At 35.6% G+C, this 11,507-nt stretch overlaps 1 protein-coding gene across 1 annotated transcript; it reads right to left on the bottom strand.

Moving 5' to 3' along the window:
• Nucleotides 1-2,857, bottom strand: LOC107842641 (WEB family protein At2g38370; the record flags this gene model as incomplete). The annotated part of the gene is given in 2 exon segments (XM_016686590.2): nucleotides 1-1,423; nucleotides 2,415-2,857. Coding segments are annotated over 2 exon segments (1,633 nt in total), but the record flags the coding sequence as incomplete, so codon positions are not given.
• Between the last annotated feature and the right edge of the window lie 8,650 nt (nucleotides 2,858-11,507).

The following is an 11,507-nucleotide window of genomic DNA, read 5'->3' as shown; positions in this document are numbered from 1 at the left end:
GGAGATGATGCCTAACTCCATTCTCTTTCTCATCCTTTCGACTAACATGCAACTCACCAGTGGGTTTCCCAAGCATCTGGGCCAGTGACACTGTACGCTTTCCAACTTTTTTTCCAGCCCGAATTCCATTCTCAATCTCTTCTGTTAAAAGCAACTTCTTGTTCAATATTTGCCCTATTGATAGAGTTGGCTTTAGAACTGGTTTTAACTCATCATTGACAAGAGTTAGGCCATTGACATCAACCAGGACAGAATCTTTCCTATGCTGAGATGAGGATGGATTTTTAAACTTGGTTGGGTTCTGTACTGAACCTCTTCTCTGTCCATTTTCAGACCTCCATTTGCGCAGAGCTTCCTCTACTGCTAATTTTCCTTCATTTGCAGCCTCCACTCTGCTCAGTGCTTCTTCTAATGCCTTCGAACTAACTTTAACTTCTTCTGTAGCTTCTTCTACCTTCTTCAATATTTCTGTTTTAGACACATCAGCCTCATCCACTAGCATCATTGCATCTACTACTCTTTGCTTGCTAGCTTCCTGTGAGTTTTGAGCTTTGGACAGAAGAGACGAATACTCCTCAAAGGTAAGAGTTACCCCTTCCGCAGGCCTTTGAGGTAAAGCTGCACATGAGTTTTCACTGCTTGATAGGGCCTTGATTTCAGCAAGAGCAACAGCTTCAGCAGCTCTAGCTGCTGCTTTCATCTTCTTGGCTGCAACCAACCTGATCTCTGCTGTTTTGATCCTTGACTTTGTATGTTCAATCTCAGACATAGCCCTCAATACTACTGATTTTGCAGCTTCTCCTACTTTCTTAAACTGCTCAGTCTCAGCAGTCAGTCTTTGAAGCTCCCTCATCAAATTGATAGGATCACATGAACCTCCTTCGGCCTGTTTTACCAGCTTTAGTGTTTCTCTTGTTTTATTTAACTCTTCTTCAAGGGATAAAATCTTTGAGGAATTTGAAAATAATCTTTGGCGGGTCTTCTCAAGAAAGATTCTTTCTTTTTCAATTTTCTCGTTATATGATTCAACAGTAGTTCGAATATCAGCAAGATCACGAGTTGTCCTGGTTAAGTTTAGTTTAGCCTGTTTTAATTCCAATAATATAAAACCTGGAGCTGAAGATGGACACAGATCCAAACCACTAGTTGTGTCCTGATTATTTCTTACAATGTTTTCACTGTTTTCCTTATCTGCTACTTCATCAGCAAGATGTAAATCCTTAGCTTCGGAATCAGCACCTAGTGTAGCATTGACCTCATGTGCCTCCATCTGCAACTTTGATTTCAGCTCTTCCATCAGAACTTTAGTGCTTTCCAGTTCTTTTAAGACATCAAGTGTTTCCCTCTCTTTCACAATGAGATCTTTTTCCAACTGTGCAGCCTGTTCTTCCACTTTTGCAATGTCAATCTTCTCTTCAGCACCCTACATCCAAGTGAGTAAAATCTATTATTGAACATGAGACACAAAACAAGCAAGTTAGGACTCCATACTAGGATATGTATTGGGAATTTAGGAACTAGAAAGGTTCATTCAATTGTCTTATGAATAAGTAACATCGTTAATACAGTTAGGAGTCGTTTGGTGTGAGGTATAAGATATAATAATCCCAGGATATTTTATCATGCGTTTGGTTGGAGATATTAGGTAGTCTCGGGTATTTATCCCACTATTATACCATAGTGATGGAATAAGTTATCCCAGATACATGGTGGGATAACTTATCTTGGGCTAGCTAATCCAATTATCCACTTGTTCCCAACCAAACGATCCACTTACATTTTTGACATTTGCTTTTTAGGGTTTGGTAGAGATATTGCAGCACACAATTATGCAATTGTGATACTTCCACAAGAGACACTCAGTTTCAATCAAAGTGGCATCATCTAAAGACATTCTTCTGAATCATCCCAAACCTAAACAGGTGGAACTGGAAACACGGTTTTAAGCAAACTTAGGTTAAAAAAATGCAAAAGGCAGACCTTGACCAAAAAACAACACCGCTATTGGCTTTTGGAAATCAAACGCAACCGAGAACTCTTTGATTTCACAAAATAAACAATGTAATAATGAATAGAGGTGCGCTTAGTCAGATTAGTAACTTAGAAAATATCCCTTTATCTACACAGAGTAGGTATGCATCTACCAAGACCAAGGAGTACTAGGTACAGCCTGTACCTACCTCTGTAAAACAGCATACAAGATTCATGAAACATGCAAACGTAATTGGCAAATTTCATCCTAAATAAAGTTTGCATTTTCTATTTAAGAATAAATACATTGTTTCCTTGCGGACGTACTAAAAGAATTACATTTTTTAAAGTAAATTCTGAGGTAGAAAAACAAAGAATTTAGACAAAGTCCATCCTAAAAATAAATTGAACAGTCAAAAATGAATAGGGAAAAGAAAATAGACCTCAGAAGAATCCCCAAATGACTTGTGAAGAGTGGGTTTCCAAAACCCAATTCCACCAAACCGACTTGCAGCCTCCTTAACCGACTCAAACGGAGCAGAAGTGTCAATCTCCGCCCTAACGCAACCATTTTCCTTCTCCTCCAAAATGGGGTCATCTATTTCAGAACGACAGCTTACCACATTCGCAGCCTTGGTTTCAGAAGTATCCATTATAAAGAAACCCAAAGGTAAAAAGACCAAGAAATAAGGAAGAACTAATGGAGAGAGCGTACGAGGAAAGAGTGAAGTACAAAGGCAACAATGGAAAGGAAAGAGAAGCGGAGTGGGTGAATATACCAAAAGGCGAGTGTACTGAACACTGAGCAGTGGAGCAGTGTAACGTTGAACAATGTTGGATTATATAACGACAGTAACGTCTAGTTTTTGTAAAAGCCCCCTTATTCTAAATGGAAAAAAAAAATGCTATATTTAAGTGGGAATCCATTTCAATTTTTAGCCTTTCTACTTTTATTTTCTTTTGACGGGTAACCCTCCGAGATGTCCTCCCTCCGTCTCATTTTATCTGTCCTAAATTTTTTAATTTGATGTCTTATTTTATTTATTTTTTTTACTTATCAAGACAAGACAATTTTTTTTCATATTTTACCATTTGCATTAATTACTTCTTCTTTAAATTAAAATATAAACATCATTTAATAGGGGTATTATGGTAAACTAATCATGTTATTTATTATTTTTTTAATAGTTATATCATCCCAATTTGGGACGAGTAAAATGAGATAGAGGGAGTACTTTTTTCTTTAATCCATCTATGGATATCTATCTATATTAATTCTTTAAATGCATCGATATTGATTGAACATTTTATTTTTCATTAAAAATTTTACTTCATTTGGATAGAAACCTTTTCGTGGGAGATATGGGATTAAAAATGAATAGTAAATTCATGAGAAAATTGAAGGAAAGATGTCATGAGAAAATTGAAGGAAAGATGTCTTTTAAGTTTTGTTTTGAGTATTGGTGACTTTGACCAAAATGAAAACTTGATTAAGTTAATTATGGACTTAACTAATATTTTTAAAACTTCTTAACCATTTTAAAAATACAATCAACCCACAACAAAACTCCCATCTCACTCAACTTCTCGACTCTCACTGCCTCGAACTTCTCCCAACAGCTACTGCAAACCATCGTCAACAGATCGACGCGACCTTCAATCTTCGACAACTTTCAACCTCTAACGATAATAGTTTTGATGTCTTCATCATTCCTTTTCTACTTCCAACCGTCAAACTCCTCCCACAACAGATCGACATGACTGTATTCTCTGGCGACCTTCAAGGACAACAACTTCGAGTTCATCGTCTTTTTTTTTTGGACTTTGACAGGTAAAAAATTATGACTTTTTAGTTATGAAGAAAAAGAGAAACTTGAGTTAACTTCTCTTTTAGTATGGGTTAACAATTTTAATATTTGTTGATTATAAACGAAATGGGGACTCAAAAAAAAATTAATTTACAGTATTTCTTCTCTTAATATGATTGATGTAAATGTGGTATCTATTCAGAGTGAAATATGATTTTTTTGTTGTTATCGTAGTTTTTGTTCTTGAACATTGTTGTAAAAATAGTGAAACTTGAATTTTTAATTTTTTTTAGAGACATTTGTTGTGAGCAAATCTAACAACTGTTGGTTTTGTTGATTTAAGTAAACACTTACTTAAACAACTATTTTTTGTTGGTGTTTGTTGTGTTTTTTAGAGTTTTTTATAGTTTGGTGTTTGTTGTGGGTGTGTGTTGGTGTTGTTGGATGTGTGTTGATGTTGTTGGTCGCGTTATATTTATAAATGTTGTGTTTCTAGTGTTGGAGTTAAATGCTGGTGTTGTTGGTTTGATTTTATTTGTGTTGTTATATTTGTAAGTGTTGGTAATATTGATATTGTTGGGGTTGATTTATTAGTAAATGTTAGCGTTGTTGTTGTTGGTATTGGTGTTTGTGTTATTGGTGTTGTTGTATTGGTAAGTATGATATATTGATAAATGATGATATTGTTGTTGGTATTTTTATTGATATATGTATGTGATAAAATTATTATTACTATTGATAAATATTGCTACAAGATTACTTTTTTCAACAGATGAACCATCCGTTGCAATAGATGAGTTGGAATAAACATAACAGTTATTCCAACAGATGACTCATTTGTTGCAACAACTGGGTCATCTATTGGATAAAATCATAATAGTTATTCCAACAGATGATTATCAAGACATTTGATTTCTTCCAACAGAAGGGTAATCTATTTCAACAAATGAATCATCAATTACAACATATGAGTCATCTATTGAAATAATTGTTATGCTTTTTCCAACAAATAAATCATTTATTGCAACAGATGGGTCATATGCTGCAATAGATAAATAATCGATTGCAATAGATTCATCTGTTGCAACAGATTACCCATCTATTAAAACTGTTTTTATTTCTTCTAATAGACCACTCATTTGTTACAATAGATCACTAATCTGTTGCAGCATATGAGTGATCGGTTGGAACTATTATTTTACTCTGTTGTACTTGTTAGATTTACTGTTATCTTTTTTAAAATGATGTATAAATCTATTATAATCTTTTTTATTTTCCTCTTATTTGTGGATAAAATGGCTCCTAAAAAAAAAGAAAGTGAATCATCTCCAAGGAAAGGAATAAGTAGGTAGGCTACATTCACCACTATATGAGCTTGCTGTTCAAGCGATATCTCAATCAGAAGCAGAAGAAAATGAACATAAGGAAGAGGAAAGATTCACAAGAGATATAGATTTTAGTTCAAAAAGTGAACATAATCTAAATGATAATATTAATCCTAATAGCCCTTTCACGGAAGAGTTTGTCAAAACCTTTAGTATTGATAATTTTTTGTGAGAATGCAGTATGATGGTGCCATAGATTTAACTGGTACTGTGTGGCAAAGTCAGTCATGGGAAAAACTTTTGATACCTTTAGAAAAATACTTCAAGAACAAAAATTGAAAGCTTATTTTAGGGACAGACGCTTTAGGCAATATCTTGATATGTCGAAGGACAATAGTGCTCATTTTCAAATGACCATAGTGTATGATCTTATCAAACGTAGGTTTATGTATGAAAATAAAGATAAGATGAATGAGGTGAGGATAAATTATTGTGGCATGCCACTTTGTTTTGGTTGTAAGGAATTTTTCATAGTTACTGGACTAAAATGTTATTTTCCTTCTCAATCTATAACTATTATAACATCAAAAAAACACCCCACACATCCAAAGGCAAGTCAAGTGCTAGTCATGACTTGGTGTCCTTTGTTGGTCAGAGCTTCAAGAATATAAATTTGATAGAAAGTTGAAAGGTAAAAGACTTTCAAAGAAGCACAAACAATCATTGTGATAGGTTTGATTTCTACATAATATTCTTTGGGCGAGAGAAGTTAACAAAAACATACCACTTGATTTAATAAAGCTCTCCGAGGATCTTGAGGAATATAACAACTATCCTTGGGTTCGTAAAAGATTCAAAATGACTGTCAAATATTTGATGACTCCGTAATAACGCTCACCTATACTATCTAAAGTGGTAGAGGACGGTCGTTGTCAATAGCTAAACTTTCGTTGAGGTCGAATCCACGAGGAGAGAGATTTAGATTTTAAGTCCTATGGGTGTCAAAATTACTAAAAAGATTCCCAAAGTATACACAACATAAGACACATAATGTAAGGGGGGAGGGGGGTTGGTTTGTAACAGAATCTCATCAATATCAAGTCAAGCAACACATTACGATAACACTTTTTGTTTTAGAATTCAATTTTGGAGAGATCTTGAGATTATGTGTACCTAAGGGTAAGTTGTGCATGGGATCCTATGATGGTTTGCTATAAGTTCTAATTGTTGATGATAAGGTAGGCTAGGTAAAGAGTCCTTGAGGCTAGTTTGTCAGCAAGGCCTCAAGGATGTCACTCCTTGACTCTTTCGAGTACCTAACGAGTGTATCAATAAAAGCTATCCAAAACCTCAATTGGGCATCTCAATTTGTAGGAAAATGCCCATGACATAAACTACTCTCCATCTACCCTTATTTCTAATGAGAAAATAAAATAAGCTATATTCACAATTGTCCACTATTGCTTTGGCCCCTTACAGCCCTCTTTCAAGGAAGCTATGGATTTCCAAGAGTTCACCCACACCCCTCTTTCAAGGATGATGAGAGCTTTTAAGAGTTTAGGGTTTTCACCCAACAAACCCATTTTGGGTATTTGGGGTTTTCACCCACAAATCCCAATTATTTAAACCAAGCAATAGTGGAATCCATAATCAACAACTAAGTATAAAATAAACATATCATCACCCAAACACAATTACACCTTAGTTCAACATAATCCCAAGACTAAAAGATTTAACTACTCATGAATAAAAGAAAGAAACATATACCATAAGGATTGTTCAAAGCATCCATTCTTCACAAATAATAAAATCAAAGTCTCCAAATCCAATTACAAAACTTGCCCAATTTAAGGTTTATACTTCAAATTTAAAAAATGCCTTAATAGTGTGCAATACCCAAAAGAGAAAGAGTTTAAGCCGATAAGAGGAATTGGGTTTGGCTAGGTGAAATAACAAAACTACCCATGGGCAATACTCCTGCATAGCCACGATCACAGAAGATTTTCTGCGATCGCGGTTTTTTAACCTGCTTGACTGACCGCGATCGCAGCCCATAGACCACAATCGTTGTAATGGAGGCTTGTTCCTGCTCCAGGTCCTCTAGCTGCACTTCTTTCCTTTTTTGGTCCATTTAAGCTCAAATCCACATCTTTTATTCTCCTAACCTGCCTGCAAAATGCAGAAATTAGTGCATTTAATCACCAATTTGTCTCACTTATATCTTTAAATCATAGTAGTGTGCATGATTATTGAGTATAATTGAGTAGTAAATTCGCCCCTCATCAACACCCCCAACTTAAAACTTTTCTTTTCCTTAAACAACACTATTTCTTACCATGAGACAATGCACATGTATGCCCAAATTTTACTACCTAATGATCACACTGGCTTCAACTTGATTACTACCATAAATAGCTCTTCACACATGGGCAAAACTATTTTAACGACACCCTTCAACATAAAATGCAATTTTCCTGGATACAAGGGACTCCAAAGAGAAACCATGCAACAATCACTAATGCTATATAAATGAATCACTTTTGACCTCAATTACAATATACTCCTTTTGCCTCATTTTTTGAGAGATGACAAAATTATCCACCTCAACTTGTTTACATGCCTTCTCACAAAGAAAAATTCCATACACCAAGTTATCAAATATGAAATAAGAAATTTTAGTGTGAAACATACACATACACTCTCTCTCTCTCAAGAAATCTCAATGCTAACAAGTACTATGCCATTGGCTTGACCCTATTTCAATTGCCACTACAATGAATATACTTGGTTGGAAATCATGAAGGGCTTTATGAGCTTGTAACGTAGGTTTGGGGTAGGGTAGGATATTATTTAGTAACAACATGGCTACACCCTCCTTGAATATCTACATCACTTACTTCCATCCAACGTTTGACCATGGACCACTTCTTTTCTTTACAAATGTTTCTACTTTTATTTCCTTAGTTCACCCATTTTTTTCAATTCTTTCTCTTGAATATTTCATGCATTTATTTTCTATGTTGGGTCATTTCTTTTCCTTACTCATTTTTTCAATGCTTAAGCTCTTAAGAACTCACTTACAACTTCGTGGCCCAAATTTACATCTTCCAATCTTTATCACCCCCAACTTAGGCTTTTAGACTCAATTTGCATTTTTTTAGTTCAAAGAGGATAGAGTTTAAAATAGGGATAAGAATTGAAAGGCTCACGGCTTGCAATATAGTTGCCAAAGTAAGGGTCAAAGGAACAAAGTGGGTGACTAGGGATAACATCTATGCAAAGGCTGATATGGACTTTCGATGTCACAAAAATAGCCTAGGATCATCTCACCAACCAAATACAATCAAAATTAGCCTTGAGAGACTAATAGGGAAAGTTTTAGATGGTACAAGTACACATGAAATTTGGACAAATAAGCTCACCACACATGGCATGCAAATTCTCCAAGAGGACTTAATTGCCCGTCCCGCTAGAGAAAAAAATAGAGTATCTACCAATTTTCACAAGCCAAAATTTTTAGAGTCACAGAAAGAGAAAAAGAATTGTTACAAGGTCGTTAACGTCTATGCCCTTGATTTTAGAAAAAATTTGGATGGGGCGGGATGTTTGCTTTACATTTTTGCCATGCACAATTTGCTAAATATGGCACCAACCCAAGTCTTTGTCTAATATTTTGGCTTTCATATGGACAAACCATATGACTACTCAGACTTTGCTATAGGTGTAAGTATGATCAAATTTAAAATGCCACAGGTGCTCAGATTTTCCTTGTATTTATGACCTCGATGCCATGGGTACTCAAACTTTTCCTGTATCTATGGCTTAAAACTCAATCACGATGTTTTTTTCTTAAGAATGTCGTCACTTAATCTAGCATGGGGAAAAGCTCATTTGATATTATAATAAGTAAAATAAAGATAAATTAGAAATCTAAGAACAAAATAACTAATCCATGCAAATGTTGGGCACCATCAGAGTGCTCAAATATTACAACCCAAATAAAAATAAAAATTATCTAAAAGAACATAAAGCCATCCTGAAATATCAATAATACGAGCCCAAATCAAATGATTATGGAGACAAACACCCCCAACTAAAAAGGTAGTAGTGTCCTTACTGCATAAATAATCAAGGAAAAAGAGAGATAAGGGTGCTCCCTGAAACCACATCAAGAGCTTCTATCACTCTCGGTCTCTACATCATTATCAGCATCTCCAAAGCTGGACCACTCGGCTGAGGCCTCATCATCTCTTTCCAATTAGGAGAAAGGTAGTCTATTATGTGGTTTTAAGACCTTCTACACACCCTTCACCCCTTCCATATCTTGCTAAAGAACTTATCTCTCTTCTTTTTTCTTTTTACCATCTTCTCATATAAGGCCTGGAGATCACGATGTAATGCTTCCAAGGATAAGTAGGCTCTCTCAAGACTAGCAATAGTAGATCCCTGGTTCTTTCGGTCCTCTCTATACTTCTCATAATCAGATCAGGGCATATATAAGTGGCGAGTGGTGGAGGGCTCTCCCAGCCCCTGGGTCAAACCTGATACAAGCTCTTTAATAGCAATAATATCAACCCCAATATCCTTAAGAGGCTCGGTGGTGGATGTCCTATAAGAATAAAGCTCCTCATATGTCGATTTTCCCATGTTGATCTTCTTTTTTTAACTTTTACCTAGTGCACCCTCACCTTGAATTTTCAGAGGAGAGATAAGGGTGCTAGGGTGCACCCAATTATCTCTAGGGTGCTCTTCAGACCTGGCTCTCCTATAAAGCTCAGTAATCAAAGAGTGAAAAGAGAGATGCATACCACCCAGGTTCTTGAAGAATTTTATGTCAGAAACCACAAGCTGACCAACATTCAAAGGAATGCTGTCTAAAATGCAACCAACCATCTGAGCCCGCAAATCTGGGACTGCTGTCATATGGGGGCAAGGGGAGACTCAGTTACATATGATGTTCAACCAAATCCGAGCCTTGACAGTAAAGTCATTTATTGAGATATTTCTCTTAGTTGCCGCCCAAGAGACTTCCTTTCTGGGGCAAAGTCTTTCTGTCAAACAACTTTTCGGTTTACTCTCTTTTTCATCAAACCCACCCATATTTACATTTGGGAGCCCATAGATATCTTTGATTTTCTCTGCCTCAAAGTTCACCTCCTTCCCCCTAATTTTGATAATCATGTTGGATGGGTTCAAAAAAGATACTACGCTAAGGTTAGTGTAAAACTCACAGACCCAAAGCTCATTAGCCTTGTAAGGATTCAGGTCCAAACATTGCCACCCCGTGGCCATAATCCTATCATTAAATTTTGAAATATTTTTAGGCACTTTCTCCAAGCAAATTCCTCCCTCCGGGAATAACATTACCTTCGAAAGATCACCATAGTAGAGTGTGTGGCACTTGGGTGCCTTGAATCAGACTTGGTAGTAGTCCTCAATGACATGATCCTGAAAAATGAAAGACAACACAATAAAATCAATCATCGATCTTTAAATGCACAAAGTACGCTTTATTGTCCAATAAAGCTCATAGGGTCGGTACTTGGTGGTGTTTGAACAAAAATTTAAAGTGCAGAATTTTTGGCCCAAGCAAAAAATCATCCTCAGTTACTGTGATTGCAAGCTATAGAGTCGCAGTCGCATTGCTGCAATCGTGGTCCAGATTGGCGCGATTGTGGTATCTGAGACCAAATTCATACCAATTTTCTAGTATCCAAAAATTCAATATTTAGGCCCAAAGCATGTTCTATGATAGAAATCTACACTAAAACCGCTGAACAAGGCTACTAGGAGGTACTCAATTATCCTTTAGAATGTAAAAACCTTTAGCGCATACTTATTTGGGCAATTTATCGAGCACTTGGTGTGCACTCTTTATTTTTCTCAATTTCACGCACAATCTGGGTACTCAAGACTTCCCTACTTATGTACACACCATATTCTAGTAGCTAAACACCACACAAGTAAAATTAACTAAGCATTTAAGCATGAAAATCATAATTTCAGGCCTTCTCTATAACATGCATTCTATGTCCTGTTCTCAACAATTAAAGCATGGATTCAAGGCACTTACCAGATAAATGATGTAAGAGGGATGCAAGGATACTATTGCAATGCTGAAAAATTTGGCCAGAAATAGGTCCAATTAGTGAGAAAAGTTGAGAAGAGAGTGTGGGGATGTAAACATGTGATTTTTAACCCTCCTCGAGTTTTTACCTATTTTTTGGTATTAAATATTTATATTTGGTTTGATATTATTTAAACTCTTATTTTTATTTTTAATAAATTTGTAGTTAAAAAATAAAAAAACTAAATAAAGATAATTTTGAGAAATTTTATTTTATTCTAATTTTAAAAATAAATAAATAAATAATACAAAAGTTTAAAGATATTTTTCTTTTTG

This window comes from Capsicum annuum, chromosome 9 (genome assembly GCF_002878395.1).
Source record: "Capsicum annuum cultivar UCD-10X-F1 chromosome 9, UCD10Xv1.1, whole genome shotgun sequence".
Taxonomy (NCBI): domain Eukaryota; kingdom Viridiplantae; phylum Streptophyta; class Magnoliopsida; order Solanales; family Solanaceae; genus Capsicum; species Capsicum annuum.
This window is presented reverse-complemented; position numbering and strand designations above follow the sequence as displayed.